General features: G+C 45.2%; 1 protein-coding gene across 3 annotated transcripts in view; it reads left to right on the top strand.

The window, feature by feature from the left end:
- The window catches only part of PLXNC1 (plexin C1), a 153280-nt gene that overhangs the window by 7624 nt on the left and 124511 nt on the right, over window positions 1-21145 (top strand). For 2 of the 3 annotated variants that reach the window (XM_027543151.1, XM_027543150.1), the window contains exon 2: window positions 14921-15061. The exons of the other annotated variant lie outside the window; for it this stretch is intronic. In XM_027543151.1, coding sequence (XP_027398952.1) covers window positions 14921-15061 — 141 coding nt within the window. The remainder of the gene's footprint in view (window positions 1-14920; window positions 15062-21145) is intronic. 3 annotated transcript variants of the gene reach the window in all.

Below are 21145 nucleotides of genomic sequence, written 5' to 3'. Positions count from 1 at the left end.
TATGTATAGGATATGAACACGGAGAAGGCAATGGCACCCCACTCCAGTACTCTTGCCTGGAAAATCCCATGGATGGAGGAGCCTGGTAGGCTGCCGTCCATGGGGTCTCGAAGAGTTGGACACGACTGAGCGACTTCACTTTCACTTTTCACTTTCATGCATTGGAGAAGGAAATGGCAACCCACTCCAGTGTTCTTGCCTGGAGAATCCCAGGGACGGGGGAGCCTGGTAGGCTGCCGTCCATGGGGTCACACAGAGTCGGACACGACTGAAGTGACTTAGCAGCAGCAGTGTGAACACTACCTGACCTAGAGTAAACACTGTGTATGTATGTACTTCATCACTGTCGTGATTTTTAGTAGTAATAGGCTGGGGCTGTCTGATGTGGGGGGCGGTGGGCTTCCCAGATGGCACTAATGGTAAAGAACCCACCTGCCAATGAAGGAGACCATAAGAGACTCAGGTTCGACCCTTGGGTCAGGAAGATCCCCTGGAGAAGGGCATGGCAACCCCTTCCAGTATTTTTGCCTGGAGAATCCCAGGGACAGAGGAGCCTGGAGGGCTACAGCCCATGGGGTTGTACAGAGTCTGACACAGCTGAGCAACTTAGCACGATGTGGAGTGGGAAGAAGCTTCCGAGCGGAAAGGTGCTCAGCAGCAGAAAGTGTGAAGGATCCTCATTCGAAGGTTTCATTGTCAGCCTGACAGGGTGGCGGCTTCCCTCAGTCCTGCTGCCAAATGACCACCTCGGCTTCCTCGAATATCTGTCCCTCTCCCTGTCCACCTGAATGTGCCTCAGCCTGACCTGATCCCCACTCTGTCTCCCAATAGCTTAACCTTCTGCATCAGCTACCAACTGATTTAGTTGGTATTTTAGTTGGTATATTATTTAGTTCAAATGACCAGGAAATAGAGAGAATGGGGTCCAACCCATCCTTTGACTCCACATTATGAGCCCAAGTTCAGGGAAGGGGTTTGTTGCCATTGGGACAAGTACTGAGTCCTGGTGTGGTCAGAAGAAGGAAGACCATCAGGTGATGACCCCCAGTAGGTGGTGTAGGCAGGTTGCCTCGGAATGGAAAGGTGGGAGACCCACACCATGGTTACCACGTTGACTACAGCAGCATGGAACCATCTCTGCCTCCCTTCAGGCTTCTCCATGACCCACCTCTGCCTTCCCTGAGGTAGGCACCTACGAGGTGGCACCTAGCTGAAGATCACTGAGGGCTGCTCTGAGGACCCCCACAGTCTGCTGGGGGACAGTTTGTAGGCATCCTGGATCTAACCTGTTTGTGGTAGCAGGGGCATGGTGAAAAAAGTCACTGAGCTAAGTGTTAGTTGCTCAGTCGTGTCTGACTCTTAGGGATTCTCCAGGCAAGAATACTGGAGTGGATTGCATTTCCTTCTCCAGGGGATCTTCCTGACCCAGGGACCAAACCCAGTTCTCTTGCATTGCAAGCAGATTCTTTACCATCGGAACCACTAGGGAGGCCTCCTAGCGGCATGGTAGTGGTTAAGATTTTTTATCAGTTATGCTCATAGTTTTTGTTAGCGTTTTCATCAAGATGGAAAATTAATACTAATTTATATACTGTCAGAAAACCAAACAGAATTGTGATTTGTTTTACAGTTTCTATAGTTGATGGGTTTGACTGTCTGATCAATAGTTACACTTAGTGTCTCCTCAGAGGAGTCACAAAGGGGATTTGACCCCAGTAATCCCCACTCCACTACTCTGGCCAGTGCGTTTCTGCAGAAGTCAGCAAACATTTTCTGTAAAGATTGTCAATATCGTAGGCTTTGCAGGCCAGGTGCAGTCTCTGCTGCAATTGCTCGACTGCCAGTGAAGTGTGACAGCAACCATAGACAATGCATAAATGAACACTCGTGGCGATGTTCCAATAAAACTTTATGGACACGGAAATTTGAATTTCATGTATAATTTTCACTTGTCATAAAATATTATTCTTTAGATTGTTTCAGCCATTAAAAAATGTAAAAACTATTCTTGGCTTGGGAGGGGGGTGCATTGCAAAAACCAGGCAGCTTGCTAGATTTGGTCCACAGCTGGTAGTTTACCCACCCCTGCTGTCATGGAAAGGGTGAGAGTAGAACAAACCTTCGCGTTGCCCTAAGACAGCTATGAAATTTAGTAAAAAGGTGATGTGGCAACCCCACGAAGGAGCGTCAAACTCAGCGTGGGAGGAACCTGGGAGGCTTTAGAGAGGTGATACTGGAGCTGTGTCTTGAAGCCAAGCAGAAGAGGCAGAAAGGGAGTTCCAGAGAGAAGGCACAGCTTGTGCACAAGCGGGAACTTGAATAAGCCTGTGAACCGCAGGTAGCTCACCCTGGCTGGGGAGTGTCCAGAAATGAGCATGCAGGGCCAGATGGCGAAGGGTTTAATGAGACTGGCCAAGATGACTGGATTTTATCCTGATGGTCAGTTGTTTTCAGGCTTTAAAAACCAGGTTTCTAAATCTTAAACCAGAAGCTCAGTGTGAGAAAAAGGCTAACAAATCATCTTTGACCTGCTGTTCTGGGTGAGGCCATTGCCAAGCGCTGAGACTCAGGGTGAAGTGGGGGTGTGGGGGAGACTCCCGGAATCCTGCAACTCAGCCTCCCCCAGCCCTTGCTGGTCCCTGCAGCATCTCAAAGGAACTTCTAGGACTCTGCTGAGCAGGGTGGAAAAGCTGTGGCTGTTGGAGGACTAAAGCAGGGCTCTAAATAGATGTGATCTGATTGTGTTTTAGTGCAATCATTCAGAAGAATGAATGAGGTGAGACGAGAGGCAAAACTGCTGATTAGAAGGACAGTCACTAGTTCAATCAAATACTTCTTGAGTCCGTACTCTGTGTGAAGCACTGTGTGAAATATTTCTATCAGTGATGAATAGAGTAGACAATAAATAGGCAGAAAATAAAGAGCTTCTTTTTGCAGTAAAATGATAATCCTTCTAAAGCATTCACTTTGCACCAAGTGTTGTTCTAAGTAAGCACTTTACCAATATTAACTCATTTAACCCTCACCCCAGCCTTGTGAGATGGGTAGTGTGATTTCCATTTTACAGATGAGGAAACTGAGGCCCAGGCTGAGACTGGGGCTACGTGAAGGAAAAAGCTGAGGATGTAATAGAGCCATGTTATTTGAGCTGTTGGGGAAAGTTCTCTTTAAGGAAGTTAAGTCAACCCCAGGAAGATGAGAAAGGATAGTTGTAGGCGTCTCCCATGGGGAGTGGGGAGCAGTGCAAGGCTTCAAAAGGGGAAATGACTTGGTCATTTTGAAGAACAAAAGGCTAGTGTGGTTGGTTTAGGGAGGTGGAGGGGGGAGAGTGTTGGGGAAGAAAGCAGTAGCCGACCCCGTAGGCCTGGCAGGCTGTGGGAAGGAGGTTATATATATTTTTTTTTTCCTCAAAGCTTAGAAGAGCCTTTGAAGGGAAGTGAAATGACTGGATTTGAATTCCTAAATAATGGCTGCCCTGTGAGTCATGGATGAGAGATTGGCCCCAAAAGAGGCAAGAGGGTCCTTTATCAGTCCAGGCGAGAAATGATGTCACCTTGGTCTAGAGTGGTGGCCACAATGAAAGCGCAGGGAGATAGATGGATCACGTGGGTTGCAGTAATCCAGGTGAGCCTGGTGGAGACCTGAACTGAGGTGGCAGTGTAGGCGAAGACAAGGGATCAACTGAAATAGCTTTTTAAGATATTGAATTGAGAGGTACTGGTGACCAGTTAGTTTAATTGTCATAGATTTTAGATATCTTTGAGACCTCCTTGCCAGAGAGGACAACTAAACATTCAGTTGGCCATGAAGTGAGGCCCACTCTGTCAGCCTCTAATGGAGAGCCTGCCGTGTGCCAGGCTCTGTGTTGGGCTCAATGTGGCGATGGTGCCAATGGGGAGTAGCCAGGGGTGTCTCATCTGTGCTTCCTAGGCATCGAGAATGCCACCTAATGCACAGTGGGCCCTCAATAAATATTTGAACTGAAAAGAAGGTTCCATCTGATGTAGAAGATGTGATTACAGCTTATAGAGGTAAGAGCTTCCAAGAGAAGCCCAGGACCCTGGAGCTGTGTTTATAGGAAGAATAAAAGCCAGGTAGCCAAGAGGGAAGGGCATTTCTCTGTGACTCCCTCACCAGTGAGGCCCGATTCCTGGTCTTTCCCTCCAGCCTGGTCTTGGAAGCGTCCATTTGAGAAGCATGTCCTCTAACCCATCAACTGTTCCTAATTACTCTGCACTGACATCCTCCTGAGGCCCCTTTTCCATCAGTGATCAATTTCAGAAATTGGATTCCAAGTGCTGGTCCTTGCTTGTCTGAGGCTTCCGCAGGCCTGGGACACCCAGAGCAGCTGGTAGCTGTAGGTAACACCCAGCCTCAGTCTCCTGGGCTTAGCAACATCTCTGTGCCCCTCCATACAGAGGTCCTCACCCCGTGGAGCCCTTGTGCTGTGGACCTCTGGGGAAGCCTCATGGTTTTAAACACATGAAAAAAGAGAGAGCTGCAAAACGAACCAATTATATTGATCTACAGATATATCCAAATGTTTTTTTTCCAATTTGAGATAGAGTAATATATCTTAACACATTAAATAGCGGGACCTAACAGCAGTAACTACCATCATTTCCAAGCAGAGATAAGCACAAATGATATTTTGAGATACCTGCAACAACTATAAAATGATGTGAAAATATCTGATTTCTTTTGATGACAAAGTCACAGGTTCAGTTAATATGACTGTGGCCTGCATTAATAATTAAAGGAAATACTAAATTTTTGTCAGAGTTCACAATACAGGATTTTTTCTTTCTCATCCAGTTTCATGAATTCCCTGAATTCTTTGCAGGAACTGGATGTGAGTGGAGCCCATAGTCCAGACACTCGTTCTATTACTATGTGTATCAGAAAACCAATGGCAAAATGTTGCATTTTGTTTTAGAATTCATTTGATTGGCTTATTTTGACGGTAGGGGGTTTAATCCCATCTGTATTTTACAGGTCAAGCACCTGGCCAAGAGCCAAAAGCTTCATAAATGGACTGGATGGAGCAGGTGGGTGGGTGGAGAAGCCTCAGAAAGGTTAAATGACTGCTTAGAGACAGCTCATAAGTAATAGAGCTTGAACTTAAACCCAAGTGTGTTTTTTTTTTTTTTTTACCCTGAATCTCCTGTTCTTTCTACTTATCCATACTGCTACTATGTTATTTCTAAAGTTAGCCCAATGTTCATGAATTATGCTGTTCTAATCATGGGGAAAGAACAGTGCTGTTATTCTTTGCTTTGGTGAGAGGATACCAAAATACTTAAATGTATTTTGTTTAGCTCTTAGAGCCTCATTTTCAGTACACCAAGTCTGTAGACTGTCTATAGACAGAGATGGCAAAAGACCCAGAAACTCTCTTCCAAGCGTTAATGAACTATGGATATGAATGTATCGGATGGGCCAAAAAGTTCATTCAGGTTTTTCCTGTTACAAGAAAACTTGACGAACTTTTTGACCAACCCAATACATGGAAGCAGGTGATGTGGGGTAGTTTGGTGTTTCCCCAGGCAGAACCAAGGCCCAGTGCTTGCAGGGAACAAATTTTGCCTCAATAGGAGAACTTTGTAATGATTAGACCTATTTAGCAATGTGCCAGGGTTGTCTGGCTAGATATTGACTGAAAGCATTCAAACATTGGTCCATGTACTTATTTATTCATTCAATAAATGTTTATTGACAGCTTGCTACATGCTAGATGCTGAGGTATATGCTGCATTCAGAGTGTACAGTAAGATAAGCTATTGTAGAGCTTAGAGTCTACTGGGAGACAGACATTGAATTTAAAAATTTAATTATTTTCAACAAAACAAATGGAATGTTAAAATTCAAAATAGCAACTGGCATAGGGATAGGAAGATCTATAGTCATGTGACCATAAAGAGGTGACATTGAATTTGAAATCTGAAAGTTGTTTTTCAAAAAAACCAGCCTGCAAGAAATGAAGAGAGGGGAACTAGAAGAAATAGCATGTGCAAAGGCCCTGAGGCAGAAAGATGGGGACATGTTAAAGTGTCTAAAGGAAGGACACTGGGGGAACTGAAGCAGAGTGAAGGAAAATAGTGATATGACAAGGGTTGAGTTTTAAGAAGTAACAGGTGGGCCCTGGGGAGGCATTTGGATTTAATTATAAATGTGATGGTAAGCCACTGAAGAATTTTAGGCAATGAAGTAATAGCCTATTTTATATTTTAGAAGATCACTCTGACTACTGGATAGAAAATAAATTATAGGTTGAAAGAGAGAGACCAGGAGGCTCTTGCAGTAGATGAGGAGGGAGATGATGGGTAGGGACCATGGAGATGGAGAAAAAGTGAAAGTGAAGTCGCTCAGTCGTGTCCGACTCTTTGCGACCCTGTGGACTGTAGAGTACCAGGCTCCTCCGTCCATGGGATTCTCCAGGCAAGAATACTGGAGTGGGTTGCAATTTAAGATAGACTTAAGACTGGGAGATTCAGCTGAGATTTTCATGTATTGGGTGTGGAGAGTGATGAAGGGGACCTGAGGGTGGATGGTGGTGCCATTCACCATGATGGAGAGGAGGAGGAGGAGGAAGGTTGGAAGGAAGAAGTGTCCGAATAACCATTTTGCAGCAACTCCGAAACCTTATGACAGATTCCATTGGTTCTCAAAGAAGATGATGCCACTTATTTAGGGGGTATTTAGCAATTTGGGAGAGGGAGCTTTTGCAGTAGTCAAAATGAGGAGTGAGGGCAGTACTGGTATAACATGAAAGAAAGAAAGTGAAAGTGAAGTCTCTCAGTCGTGTCCGACTCTTTGCAACCCCATGGACACCAGGCTCCTCCGTCCATGGGATTTTCTAGGCAAAAGTACTGGAGTGGGTTGCCATAACATGGGCAGGTGTCAAAAATCCCACATCATGGAGGCCAGCCCCCATAGTGAAGAAATAGCCTATTTAGAATGCCTGTAGCTTCCTTATGGAAAACGTTGTTGGATTGTCTCTCTTCCAACTCTAAGAATCTCGGAAAATGCATTTGTTTGCACTGTCAGCCATTCAGAAACTTTCATGAATTGTTTGAGTCAGGTTGTCTTTTCATAGATAATTGACTGAAAGTAGTCACATGGAAACGAGATTTAGATGGGGGATGGTGCGCAAAACAAGAATAAAGAAGGATAAACCTGGGGTAGTGAAACTTTGGCCGTAGGTAGGGCTGGAGCCTGGAGAAGGCAATGGCACCCCACTCCAGTACTCTTGCCTGGAAAATCCCATGGATGGAGGAGCCTGGTAGGCTGCAGTCCATGGGGTCGCTAAGAGTCGGACACGACTGAGCGACTTCACTTTCACTTTTCACTTTCATGCATTGGAGAAGGAAATGGCAACCCACTCCAGTGTTCTTGCCTAGAGAATCTCAGGGACAGGGGAGCCTGGTGGGCTGCTGTCTATGGGGTCGCACAGAGTCGGACGCCACTGAAGCGACTTAGCAGCAGCAGCAGCAGGGCTGGAGCCTGGTGGCTCAGATGGTAAAGAACCTGCCTGCAATGCAGGAAACCTGGGTTAAATCCCTAGGTCAGGAAGATCCTTAGGAGAAGGGAATGGCAACCCAAACCTGTATTCTTGCCTGGAGAGGAGCCTGGTGGGCTACAGTCCATGTGGTCGCAAAGAGTTGAATACAACTGAGTGACTAACACTACGAGGGCTGCAGGGCTGGAGGACTCTGGGCCCTTAGAGAGAGTGAAGCAGGTGGATATGAAATATCCAAGTGTGTCCCTAAACGTCCCTTCTGTATTCCTCCTGCGCACTTTGAACTTTTCCTTTGGATCCTTTGAGTTCAAAAGTAAATTCTTCTTTCAGATGACCAGTCAGTCACTCAGTCATGTCCAACTCTTTGCCACCCCATGGACTGCAGCACACCAGGATTCCCTGTCCATCATCAACTCCCGGAGCTTGCTCAAACTCACATCCATTCAGTCGGTGATGCTATCCACCCATCTCATCCACTGTCATCCCCTTCTCTTGCCGTCGATCTTTCCTAGCATCAGGGTCTTTTCCAATGAGTCCGTTCTTCACATTAGGTGGTCAGAGTATTGGAACTTCTTCATCAGTCCTTCCAATGAATATTCAGGACTGATCTCCTTTAGGATGGACTGGTTGGATCTCCTTGCAGTCCAAGGGACTCTCAAGAGTCTTCTCCAGCACCACAGTTCAAAAGCATCACTTCTTTGGTGCTCAGCTTTCTTTATGGTCTAACTCTCACATCCATACATGACTACTGGAAAAACCATAGTTTTGACTAGATGGACCTTTGTTGGCAAAGTAATGTCTATGCTTTTTAATATGCTGTTTAGGTTTGTCATAGCTTTTCTTCCAAGGATCAAACGTCTTTTAATTTCATGGCTGCAGTCACCATCTGAAGTGATTTTGGAGCCCAGAAAAATAAAGTCTCTCACTGTTTCCATTGCTTCCCCATCTATTTGTCATGAAGTGGTGGGACCAGATGTCATGATCTTAGTTTCTGAATGTTGAGTTTTAAGCCAGCTTTTTCACTCTCCTCTTTCACTTTCATCAAGAGGTTCTTAAGTTCCTCTTCTCTTTCTGCCATGAGGGTGGTGTCATCTGCCTATCTGAGGTTACTGATATTTCTCCCTGCAATCTTGATTCCAGCTTGTGCTTCATCCAGCCCAGCATTTCTCATGATGTACTCTGCGTATAAGTTAAATAAGCAGGGTGACAATATACAGCCTTGACGGACTCCTTTCCCAATTTGGAACCAGTCTGTGGTTCCATGTCTGGTTCTGTTGTTTCTTGACCTGCATACAGATTTCTCAGGAGGCAGGTCACGTGGTCTGGTATTCCCATCTCTTGAAGAATTTTCCATAGTTTGTTGTGATCCACACAGTCAGAGGCTTTGACGTAGTCAATAAAGCAGAAGTAGATGTTTTTTTCTGGAACTCTCTTGCTTTTTTGATGATCCAGCAGATGTTGGCAATTTGATCTCTGGTTCTTCTGCCTTTTCTAAATTTAGCTTCAATATCTGGAATTTCTCGGTTCACATACTGTTGAAGCCTCACGTGGAGAATTTTGAATATTAATTTGCTAATGTGTGAGATGAGTGCAATTGTGCAGTAGTTTGAGCATTCTTTGGCATTGCCTTTTTTGGGATTGGAATGAAAACTAACCTTTTCCAGCCCTGTGGCCACTGCTGAGTTTTCCAAATTTGCTGGCATATTGAGTGCAGCATTTTAACAGCATCATCTTTTAGGATTTGAAATAGCTCAGCTGGAATTCTGTCACCTCCACTAGCTCTCTAAAGAGCCTCTTGATGAAGGTGAAAGAAGAGAGTGAAAAAGCTGGCTTAAAACTCACTATCTAACATAGGTAAATAGTTGTTCTTTCCATTCTTTAATTTGATGAACTTAGTTTTCCAGTTGTTTTCACACGATTTAATTTGGGCTTCACAACAATGCTAATAGGCAGGACATGTATATTATTGTGTCCATTTGACAGATTCAGTTGTTGCGGTTTAGGGGCTTGCCCAAATCAAGCAGCAGGTCAGAGATGGAGCGGGGGCCAGATCTTGGGCTCCTGCTGAGGTTTCCTAACTGCAAGTGGGCCCCTGGGTAAATAATGATGAAGAAACTGCTTCAGGTGAGTGTATGCCAATGAGGAGCAAAGTACAATATTTACTGCCAGAGAGGCATTAGGCTTCCCAGGTGTGGCTCAGCAGTGAAGAATCTGCCTGCCAATGCAGGAGACGCAGGAGACATGTGTTCGATCCCTGGGTCAGGAACATTCTTGGAGGAGGGAATGGCAACCCACTCCAGTATTCTTGCTTGGAGAATCCCATGGACAGAGGAGGCTGGTGGGCTACAGTCCATAGGATCGCAAAAGAGTCAGACACGACTGAGCATCTGAGGAGAAGAAGTTCCTAGACATCCAGTTGTTTCTTTGCCCTGGCCCCATAGGGAAAAACCAAAATAAGAGAATCTTTTCAGCACTGTGGGGATTAAAGACTTGACTTTTTCTGTTTCCCCAACAGTTGAGAGACCACGTTTGAGTGCATTTCCTCCAGCTGTTCCCATAATAACTGCAGCAGGGCTGTGAGCATCCCGCGTGATTCTCACTGAGTCAGATCATCTTCCACGTGGTAGGGGCGGGGCCCCGCGGTACTCAAGTCCAGAGTGTGCCGTTCACATCCTAGAAGACAGGCTCGTGTCCCCTGGAGTTGGGCAGTGCACACTGGAGGATGTTTATGGTCCTTGAAAGATTATACGAAGGAGCTACAAGGTCAAGCCGTTTCCCTCATGATATGCCCAGTATTTCCTGAATATGCTCACACATACATTCCTTCCCAGTAGCCTTTGTCCCACTTTGGTGTGTCAAGCCCAGGCACTCTCTTTTTCATCCCAAACATCATTTGAGACAAACCGAAAAAGGTTTCCCTCTGAGAGCAGGCTCAAGTGTAGGCGGGATGTGTGGTTAGACATGGCACGAAGGAGACGCAGAATGACAACTCTGAGGGAACCAAGAAAGCCCAAAGGGGAGACAAGGTTTAGAGCCAAATCAAGATTGGATTTTGTCATGAAAAGCAGAACTGGCAAAAGCATCATTACAAGGCATTAACCTTGTTACACACAGAAGAACAAGCAGAGGCTGGGATTCAGAAATAAATTACACATAATAAACTAGACAGAATAGGCCGCAACATTAGCGATTATGCCCTAAGGGGGAGAGAAGGGCAAGATAGAAAATAGACAAAAAAAAAAAACAAAAAAACACAGAAGTGAAAATTATCTCTGGACACGGGGGAGGGCCACAGCATTATTTCACCCCTTTTTCTACTTGACTCCCCAGGTATTAATTCCACTTTTGTGAGCAGGTTTCTCTGGAGTCTGTCTTTTGTTTTCATTTGCTGAAATGAGCAAAAGAAAGCCATTCAGAGGGTTCTTTTTCCCATTCACAGGGACCTGTCCATTTCTGTGTGTTTCCAACACAAAAGAATCCATTTCCATTCAGCACGAGCAGCCCTTCAAGTTTACATGAAGTCCAAGCCCTCTTTTTCCTGTTTTCTTCCAGACTCGCTGTTGTAATTGGCTGCACAGTCCTGACTATGGCCAGGGTTCTCCAGGGTGAGAGGATAATACTCGAGCAGTTCTGAGCCCTCGTGGCTGAGAAACACCTAGAGTCTAGTGCTGTGTCCGACAGTCATGGCTCTCATTTCTTACAGGGACTTCCTTTGGGTTATAAGTAACAGAAGACCCAATCAAATAGCAGCTTAAACCATGACATCTATTGTTAGGAAAAAGCTTAAAGGTTGGAAGTGTGCTCAGTGGTGTCCTTAAGAATCGAGTCTCTCTTACTCTTCCCCTGCACCAATCTGCTGGTTTTCATCTCCCATCTTGAATTCATGGAAGCAAAACGGCTGCCACCTCTCTGCATGGATAGCCTCACATCAAAGTCCAAAGGGAGGAAGTGTGGAAAGAGGAGCAAAGGGCTTTCCTCAAGAGCCTTCTCTTAGCAAGGAGGAAGCTCATTCCCGGAAGTGCCCCTGGTGGATTTCTGGCATCTCACTGGTCCAGGCTGGACCGCATGGCCACCTCTAGCTCTAAGGGGTAGGAATGTGAGTAACCAGGCAACGGAGAATGAGATAACCATGAAGCTTGGGCCAATCATAGCTTTCCCAGGCTTGGGTTTATTGTGACCCGAACAAAACTAGGGCTTTATGGCAAAGAAGGAGATGGGCTTAACTGCCACGGGCATGGCAGAAACTGTTTTGTGTTTTAAATAAAATAATGATAGCAGACATGGGTCATAAGTTATCAAATGCCAGATTTTACTCAGTTTCCTGAGACTTGCATCCTAACTCATTCAGTCCTGTGAAAAGTCCATGGCACAAATGCCTCTTAATCATCACTTCTGTTGTATAGAGGAGGAAATTGAATCACAGAGAGGCTACATAATGTGTACAAAATTACTTAGAAAGTGACAGAGCCATGATTGAAAGCCTGAAAGTCTGTCTCACCACCCTGCGGGAATCCTTATTCGTTGGAGTATTATAAAATACTCCACGAAAACACAGTAAATGCATGTTTCTGCTTCTCTGGTGGCTTGGTCAGTGAAGAATCTGCCTGCCAATGCAGGAGACATGGGTTCAGCCCTGGGTCAGGAAGATCCCCTGGAGATGGAAATGGCTACCCACTCCAGTTCTTGCCTGGGGATCCCATGGGTAGGAACCTGGTAGGCTCCAGTCCATAGGGTCGCACAGAGTCAGACATGACTTAGCAACTAATTGCCACCAATAATAATAGCAGCTAGCATGTATTAACGTGTTATTGTTATTACAGTCATTATTCTCTCTCCTTCATAACTACCCTACCAATCAGGCACCATTGGTCTTATTCACAGCTGAGAAAACCAGTTCCCAGCAGTGTTCCATAAATTGCCCAGATCATCCAGTGGATGAGAACCAAACTTGAATTGTAAACCTAACCTCTCTGATCCCTAGTCCCAGGTGGTTTGTTGTATGCCACCAGCTCTCAAGTTCTGGGAACATTGATTTAATGGCCATGCTAGTTACCTGTGCTGTTGATCCAGGACTTAATTTAGAAAAATGCAATTATTGAGAAACAGTCAGAAGTCAGGGAAAGATGTTAGAGAAGATGAAACAGTAATTTAGAAGCAATTTTCTCCCTGTTCCTTTCCAGCTTTTGAGCCACTTCTGGGTTTTTGGAGTCAATCTTTCACAAACAGAGTATTTCATCCTACCTCAGCAAAGGCTAACTGTGATATCATGATTCTTGGCTAATCTGAATCACTGCAGTTATTAAGCACCTATTGTATACCAGATATGGGTTTCCCTCGCAGCTCAGGTGGTAAAGAATCTGCCTGCAATGCAGACCTGGGTTCAATCCCTGGGTCACGAAGATTCCTTGAAAAGGAAATGGCAACCCACTCCAGGCAACCAGTGTTCTTGCCTGGAGAATCCCAGGGACAGAGGAGCCTGGCAGACTACAGTCCATGTGGTGGTAAGAGTTGAACATGGCTTCCATTGTCTCATTTGGCCCTTGTGGATGGATAATCAACAATCCACAGTCTGTATCATTTGAGGAGGGAGAATGGATCCTCCAGCCAAAAAGATCAGTGTTAGAACATTCCAGATGCTCAGACAAAGATGACATCCAGTTCTCTGAAGCACTTCTGAGACGCTCAAATATTTAACAAAAATAAGAAGTGTGGTCAGCTGATCTTAAGTTTGAACAATTCTGGTTTTATTTTAAAGCAAGATGTGTGGTGTGGTTTTACTTTTTTTTAATCTAAAGGTCACCGATTTTTCTTTTTCTACTCATAGTCACGAGGGATCCTTATCTAAACAGTGATCTATTGTTCTGATTTTAGACTCATAGAGATTTTTTTTTTCCCCTCAACTTCATTTTCACAGGACAGTTCCTCATCTTCCCTGACGGTATTAGAAGTAATTTTTAACAGGAAAAAAAAACATCTCTAATGAGCTTTCTAAAAATCTTCTTCAACTGAGTTCACTATGGAATATTTTATGCAAATAAGTCACTTTCTCTTAGGTTATGACATCTCTTTCTTGAAAAGAGATCACGGCATTGGAGAAACCCTTGCCAGCTTATCTTTTCCTCCCAGCGCAACTTCAACAAAGAAATATAGACAGTACTTTAAAGGCTTCAGAAATCAATTTGGTCCATGAATCCGTTTAGTTTAGATGTTAATGAAACTTGGTGGGTTTAAAAATAATGAATGTTTAATAAGACATAAATTGAAATACATAAACACTGTCGGCAATAATATAATGAAGTTAATAAGTCTCAGCCTCCCCCTGCCCCTCTCCCCCCGCCCCAAATCGGGTGGTTTTTGGAGTTACCCTGATGCTTACAGAACTCTGTGGGCTTTCCCATTGGCTCAGATGTAAATGTGCCTTTGCAAACCTGAGTGCAGCTGGGAACTGAGCTCCGGCAGATAATGCATGCTATCACACTGTGTTCAGCATACAGAGGGCAACGGCTCTTTCTAGCTCCATATCTTCCAGAGATTTGTATAACAAACTCCGTTTCCTGTCGTTGAAGGCAGGACGCAGCGTGAAGCACTTCATGCCTTTAAACAAGAAAGAAAAAGACATTTGGGGCGATGCACTCTCTGCTCTGGCTTAAAGAGGGGCTTTATTTAATGATCAGGAGTGAGCCTGTGATCAAATGTGCTCAGAACCTCAGACCATTTAAATGCCTTCAGGTTCAGAGTTAGGTTTTTCGTTTCTTCTTCAGGAACATCAGCACCAAGGTCCAGTCCTTGTGCTTGGCTCCTCCTCAGCTCCATGGCTCTCTCTTACCCACCATCCATGACTCTATCTTTCCCTCTTTACCCTCTGAATGACTTACCCATCTCTGGGCTAACACACTGCTGCCTTCTTAGGAATCCAGATTCCTTCCGCTCTGCCATCACATCAAATAGGATGGTCCATCTCACACCTTAGGAAATGGCTTGTTTAACCTCGCAGAAGCTGAATCCTCTCCAAAATAAATTGTCACATGTTCCTGCAAATAGCCAAGTATAAGACTGTCTCCTTCCCAATTCAGTGGTGGGCTCTTTCTTGGCAATAAAGTGGACCTCGGTTTCATATATCTGCTGGGGGAGTGTTAAATGGATGGCTAGCTCACTGCTGGCAATCAATAGATGTTAATACGCAGTAAACAAATGGCTTTCCACAGGCTAGGCAAGCACAGTGATTCTGCAGATAAAGGGGATAAAAGGTTGCTCCTGGGGATCTTGCCTAAACAAATGTATTGGGGGCTCCAGTAGGATCCTTCCCAGGTGGGCATGAGTGACATTTTATCATCATGAGAATTATCATTGTTAAAAATTATCTTTTTGTTTTTTAATTTGTACGTTTGTGTGCATGTTCAGAAAAACGAGGATGAACCTGAAAAAGTCGAACCGATCGCATCATCTACCTTGATCCATTCCGACCTGACATCCGTTTATGGCACCGTGGTAATGAACAGGACTGTTTTATTCTTGGGGACTGGAGATGGCCAGTTACTTAAGGTTGGTTCTCTGTGCCTTCTTCAATGTCGATTTTAATATTGATCCATTTTGTGCTTTTGGCTTCTTTTTTGTTTGTTTTTTATTGCTTCTGGTTTATGCACAATACCATACCGACTGCTTTATGTACTGCTCAGAGAACACCCCCAACCCCTGAAATGGCCTGAAAGAACTTTCCGGAAATCTATTCATAATAACCTCCCTACCCATGTGTGAGAGTGACAGCCCCCTTGCTTCCTGGGAACTTGTCAAGGCAGTTCCTTTCCTTACTCCTAAGCTGCCTGGGTGAAGCATATGGGGGTCTGGCCCTACTCCATCCTTGGTTCACCTTCCTAAGACTTTTAACCTTTCAATTCTGTCTCCTTTATGATGGAAATGTACAAAGCACCTGATTTCTCATAGCTTCAAAGAGAATAAAAAAACAAAAAACAGATGTTCCCTCTCCCCAGCCCACCTGCCACCCACATAGGGGGTTTGTTTTCTGCCCTTTGTACCCACACCCACCACAGAGAGGTTAGAGATCTGAAACCCTTTGAGACTCCCCTTGACTTTTATCTCTGAGGACTTTTTTTCCACTTGGTGGGTATACCACTGCTCAAGTTGAGATTTTTATTCACTGGGGCAGAGGGGCAGTGGGAAGGAAGAGAAAAATTCAGATACTACGTGACTCTGAAATTATATAGTGGTTATCTTATCAATTTCTTTAGTAAGCGTTTACTGAGCTCCTCCTGTGACCACCAACGTTCATGGTTCGAAAGGGCACTGTCTTTCACCCTAGTCTGATTCTCCTTTGTCTCTCTGTAGCCAGTTAACTTACTCCAATTCAAAATTGAATACTAACAGATTTGTTTTCTCAAAGGATTTCCCACTGACAACTAGCTGTGTGACTTGAGGTCAATCACCTAGTCTCCCTGAGCATCCATTTCCTCATCTGTAAAGTGAGATTGTACTGGATGACCCAGGAAACCGCTTTTTCTTCTGGTGGTCGCTGATTCTGTCTTCTGTGCAGTGATGCCCCGCTGTAGCCAAGCCTGCCTGCTGGCTGGCTTCCTCCAGATGCGCCCGAGTACTGCTCCCACACCTCTGCTTACACTGTACCTCCTCCCTGGATTACTCTTGGTTTTTTTTCCCTCTGCTTTACTGAATCCTGTGAGTCTATGCTTTGGCTCAGCTCAAACTCCACCTCCTCTCTGAGCCCTCCTAAGACTGGAGTGTTCACGTTTCTCCCCCATCTCCCGAAATACCCGTTGTCTGTATCGTCCTTTTGGCTTGTCACAGATGTCTTGCTTGGATGCCTGACCTTTCCTCGTGTGTTTGTCTTGCCTTCCCGACTTGATTTTAAGCTTCCTGAGAAAGGAGGCCGGGAATTCCCACAGCCCAATACAGGGCTGAGTGCCTGGTAGATATTTGATTTAATCTGTTTTCTTTGGAGGAAACCCAGTAACATATGGGAGGGGGTTTGTTTGTATACACATTCTTTTAAAATATACATTGATCATCTTTCCTGTTGTGTTAGTTGTATTTCCTGGCGAAAGGTAAATACCCACCCGTCCTCGCGCACAAGTTGCTCAGCACCGTCTCGGTGTTGTCAGGCCGTGTCCGGAGCTACTGTGACCTGGTCAGGCTGCTTAGACCCCTTCGCCTGGCAGAAGACGAACCGCCAGCCCTTACTGGGTCTCCTCACCAATTCTGTCCTCAGATGTGGGATATTTTTGACGAGTGCTTTGACAAGAACACCATTTCCCCAAAGCTGAGCCAACCAAACTGTTAGATGGTAAATCGGAGGTGAAGGAACACTCGGCTATAAATAGTTTCCCATGGGACGGCCTGGTTTTGCCTGTCCTGTTTGTTCACCCCTGCAGTTCGTGTGTACCTGGCTGGCGGGTACTGATGTGGTACTTGAGGGGTGGAACTGAGCTGCAGCCTCAAGCTGCTGAGGAAGAGGTGGCTGACCCAAGTCTCACTTTCTTTGGCATCTGTCCAGGCTTCACCTTCAAAAGTCGCATCTGTAGCCTTGCTTGTAGGGTTCCAATAACAGGGGCAGGTCCATTTTCCGTTTCCTTGTTTTAGTGCTCGTCACTCTACCCGTTCTAACTAACTTAGTCCTCTCCACCACTCAGTGAGGTAGATTGGGGTCCCTACCCTCTGGGCTGAGGACCGGTGCCTCTGGTCAGGTCAGTGGTGGCATTAGATTAGAAATAAAGTGCACAATAAAGGTAATGTGCTGGAATCATCCCCGAAACCATCCCTCCAGCCACCCCAGGTCTGTGGAAAAATTGTCTCCCATGGAACCAGTCCTTGGCATTGCAGTCCACGGGGTCACAGAGAGTCAGACACGACTTAGCTACTGAACATCGACATGGGGTCACAAAGAGTCTGACACGACTTAGCTACTGAACAAGGACACGTGGCAGAGCGGGGATTTGAACCAGGAGCCACTTCAGAGACTGACTGGTATCCTTCAGGTTGCTCTGACTCGGTAGCTGCTGCCCCAGGTATGGGCAGCCACTCCATGAAGGGCCTCTGGGGAGAGTGGGAAGGCGGCTGACAGGAGGTCATGATGACGGGGATGGGGGCGGGGCGATGAATCGGGGTTCTTAGAAGCTCAGGGAAGAATCCCAGCTTAAGAAGAAGCAGACCATCTGACTGAGGGACTACCTCACTGGCAGGAGAGCTTCTGAGGAATTAAACTCTACCCGCAGCTCCCCCTTAGGAGGATTCTGCCCTCGGGAGGAGGCTGTGAGCTCACCTGCCCACCCCCTCCCGGGCTCCCTAGGACAGCCCGGTCACTCCGACTCCCCCAGGAGTCCTGGGCACAGAGGGCTCGGTGCAGCCCCTTAAACCACCCAGAGTCCTGAGGAACCAGCGCTGGGCAGGTGCTTTGGGAGAACCTCCAAATCCTTCATTCAAAAACTTCAAGCTTGTCCCTTGCCAGACTTGTCACTGCAACTGTTGGAAAAGACGAACATTGATAGACACAAGCTTGGCTTCTTAAGCCACAGAGCGGAGCTACTAATGAGCAGAGAAAAACAAAACCCAACCCAAGGCAGCCTGAGGGGGGGAGGAGAAGAAAGGGCTTGGATCACCCACAGCCTGACTCATCAGTTTCCTCGGAGATCAAGAGTCGACAGCGTTTTGACAGACGCCAGGCGCCGTAGTATATGCCTGGTTGGATGAGAGGCAGGCACTAGCATTTGGGAGCCCATTGCTGTTTTTGACCAACACACACGCATGTACGCACACACGCACACACACACATCTACCCCACCCCCACTCCCATTTCCTAAATCTCTGAAAACTTCATGGAGTTTTAATATAGTTTGGTGCCGTTAAAATGTCATGTTATTTAAATTTGTTTTATTGTAAGAGTAATACATGCTTATGGAGAAACTTTCTAAGTATCGGGGTATGAGGGGAAAGGAAAGAAAAAACGCCCCTGGTTTTCTTACACGGAAGCAGCCGCTGTCAGCATTTCACCTTTTTTTTTAATAACATAGTTGAGGTCAGACTCTATCCTATTTTGCATCCTTTTTTCTTCAGTTAATGAGGAAAGAAATGCTTGTATTAAAATGTTACGGCACACTTGTAAACAGTATTTTTAAATATCATGTTCTAATACGTGGAAACGTTTTGAGTTTAAGCTAAGATAGTGAATCATTTTTAACATGTCTTGAAAGGCATGCACTCTTTCAAGTCATCTAGTACTATCTCCGAAGGGAAGATTTTATTGATGATAAAGTGGAAAAATTAAAGACCTCAAAATATGCTAATACTTTTGCTACCCTCTTCCTCCTGCTTTTATTCCAAAATTCCTTTATAAGATGTTAGAAAAACTGAACTAATTTGGAACTGAACATGTCCTTGTGATTGTCTACTCTGCCCCTTCCTTACCGACTTGCCATCCTCATGGTTGTGAGACAAGTTATGTCCACTTTTCTCTCTGGTTATTTCCTCATTTCACTTCCTTTCTGAGTATGACTGCATGTTATAATTTTTCAGTTGTCAGCGTCTCTACTGAGATCAGCTGAGAAAGTAGGGCCATGCTGAACTCAGTATTTGGGAATTCATACCCCATGTGTTACATGGCCAGGATGCTGTAATGAGTGCTCATTCTTACAAACATGGGCTGGCTCTTTCTCCAGACTGTGGTACACACTCGGGTGTAGTTTGGATTCCTTTGAGCTGACTCTGTTGCATATAGCAGATTATTTCAGGGGCAGAATTGAGTATTTTGAGCTTTTCCGGGTGGTAAAACAAGTAATAAAGAAACATGCATGAAATCTAATGTTTGTAACCTTACCCATGCGCATACCTTTCTTGTAAGCATAATAAGGCAGTGGGTGAGGAATAATAACAGCTAATGTTTCTGAGCTCAGACTGTGTGCCCAGCATTAGGACCAGTGTCTTCATGGATTAACTAGTTGAATGCTATTAACATCTCCACTTCATAAATGAAAAAACCTGAGGCTGTGAGATGATCAGTAACTTGCTCAAGGGGATTTGAACTGAAGCAACCAATCTTCTGGGCTTCCCAGGTGGCTCAGTGGGTAAAGAACCTGTCTGCAATACAGGATGATGCTGGAGATATCGGTTTGATTCCTGGGTTGAGAAGATCCCCTGGAGAAGGGCACGACAACCCACTCCATTATTCTTGCCTGGAGAACCCCATGGACAGAGGAGCCTGGTGAGCTACAGTCCATAGGGCTCATAGAGTCAGACATGACTGAATGACTGAGCATATCACAATGCAACCAGTCTCCCAAAAAATTGCACTGACAATTCAAATGTATTTTGTAGAGTTTGTGGAACTGTTTTGTAAATTATTATTATTTTCTGATATTGGAATATCTAGGTTAGTATCAAGATGCACATATTTGAGGTTTCATGAGAAAGGGCTCTGGCTTTTGTGGTTTTAGTTTGTTCCTATTCAGGGACAGCTTGCTTCAGTCCAGCTGGTGCAGACTTCTCTTTTAGAAAAAGGCAGAGCCCTGTCCTCTTGGGGCTGCATGTAGTTCCTGGGAGCCTCTGAAGTCCCTTAGGAAGCCTGGCTTTTCCCCAGTGAACTCCTTTAGAGCGAAGGTAGGAAATCTGTTCCGGTTGAGTTTTAGAATGGCTCCAGCAGTAAGAGGCTAGGGTTGGCTTTCTCCAATGTCCCTGGGCCTCAAGTAGAGTTCAGGACACAGGAAGCCGTACCCGGCCCTTTCCCCAGGTCCAGCAGAGCAGCAGCACGCTTGTGCTTGCTTAGGACTGATTCCCTGTGTAGGTCTCCAAATTCTGCTCCTACCATGGAGGGAAATTCAACCCATTTCTAGAAAGTTCTTCCTGCCTCCACCCAGAGTAACCTCTGAAGAGTTTGCCTGGACTCTGGCTTTCAAAATTTTTGAGTGAAAAATAAGAGAAGTCTTTCATAAGGTCAAGCTCTGTTTATACTCCTACAGAATGTTCAAATAAGGAAAAGGAGGCCATGAGGAACCCAGGACAGGACCTGGGCCGGAAATGGGGGTGGTGGGGCTGGCTGAGCTGAGGTAACAGACCAAAAAGTAGAGAGAGTGGGGACTGTTGAAACTTGGAAGTGGCCTCCATGGTTGGCTGTTGAGAATGCCATGTTCAAGCTTACCCCCATCTCATTCATTCCAGTTTGTGAGTGTGCAGGGACTCCCTGATTCAGAACAAGCTCTCCCGTGGAATCCACAAATCTAGAACTCGTGATTCAGGCTGTGTGTTTCTCTTACTACTTACACTGAAATCAGGAGACAGGAAACCAGAGAGGCATTTGCTTTAATCTTTCTATTTCATATTTATTATTACTCCTACCTACTAAAGCACAGTAAAGGCTACTGTATAATTACCTTGCTTTCTCGTTTGTCTGTGTGTGTGTGTGGTTTAAGTCTCCTTTGTAGCATTTCTCAGAAACTATTGATGGAAAAAAAAGTGAGAAGATTGTTTACACTTAACTGGTTAGCCTCACAGAGTGAGGTATAAGAAAAAAAATGTGGTGAAAAATAGTTTTAACTTCTTGAACACCCGTGGCTTCCCAATGTCATAGTAAAGAAAAAAATAGTCTTTCATTTAATTTTCCTCCCCCTC

Source organism: Bos indicus x Bos taurus, chromosome 5 (genome assembly GCF_003369695.1).
Source record: "Bos indicus x Bos taurus breed Angus x Brahman F1 hybrid chromosome 5, Bos_hybrid_MaternalHap_v2.0, whole genome shotgun sequence".
NCBI classification, from domain to species: domain Eukaryota; kingdom Metazoa; phylum Chordata; class Mammalia; order Artiodactyla; family Bovidae; genus Bos; species Bos indicus x Bos taurus.
This window is presented reverse-complemented; position numbering and strand designations above follow the sequence as displayed.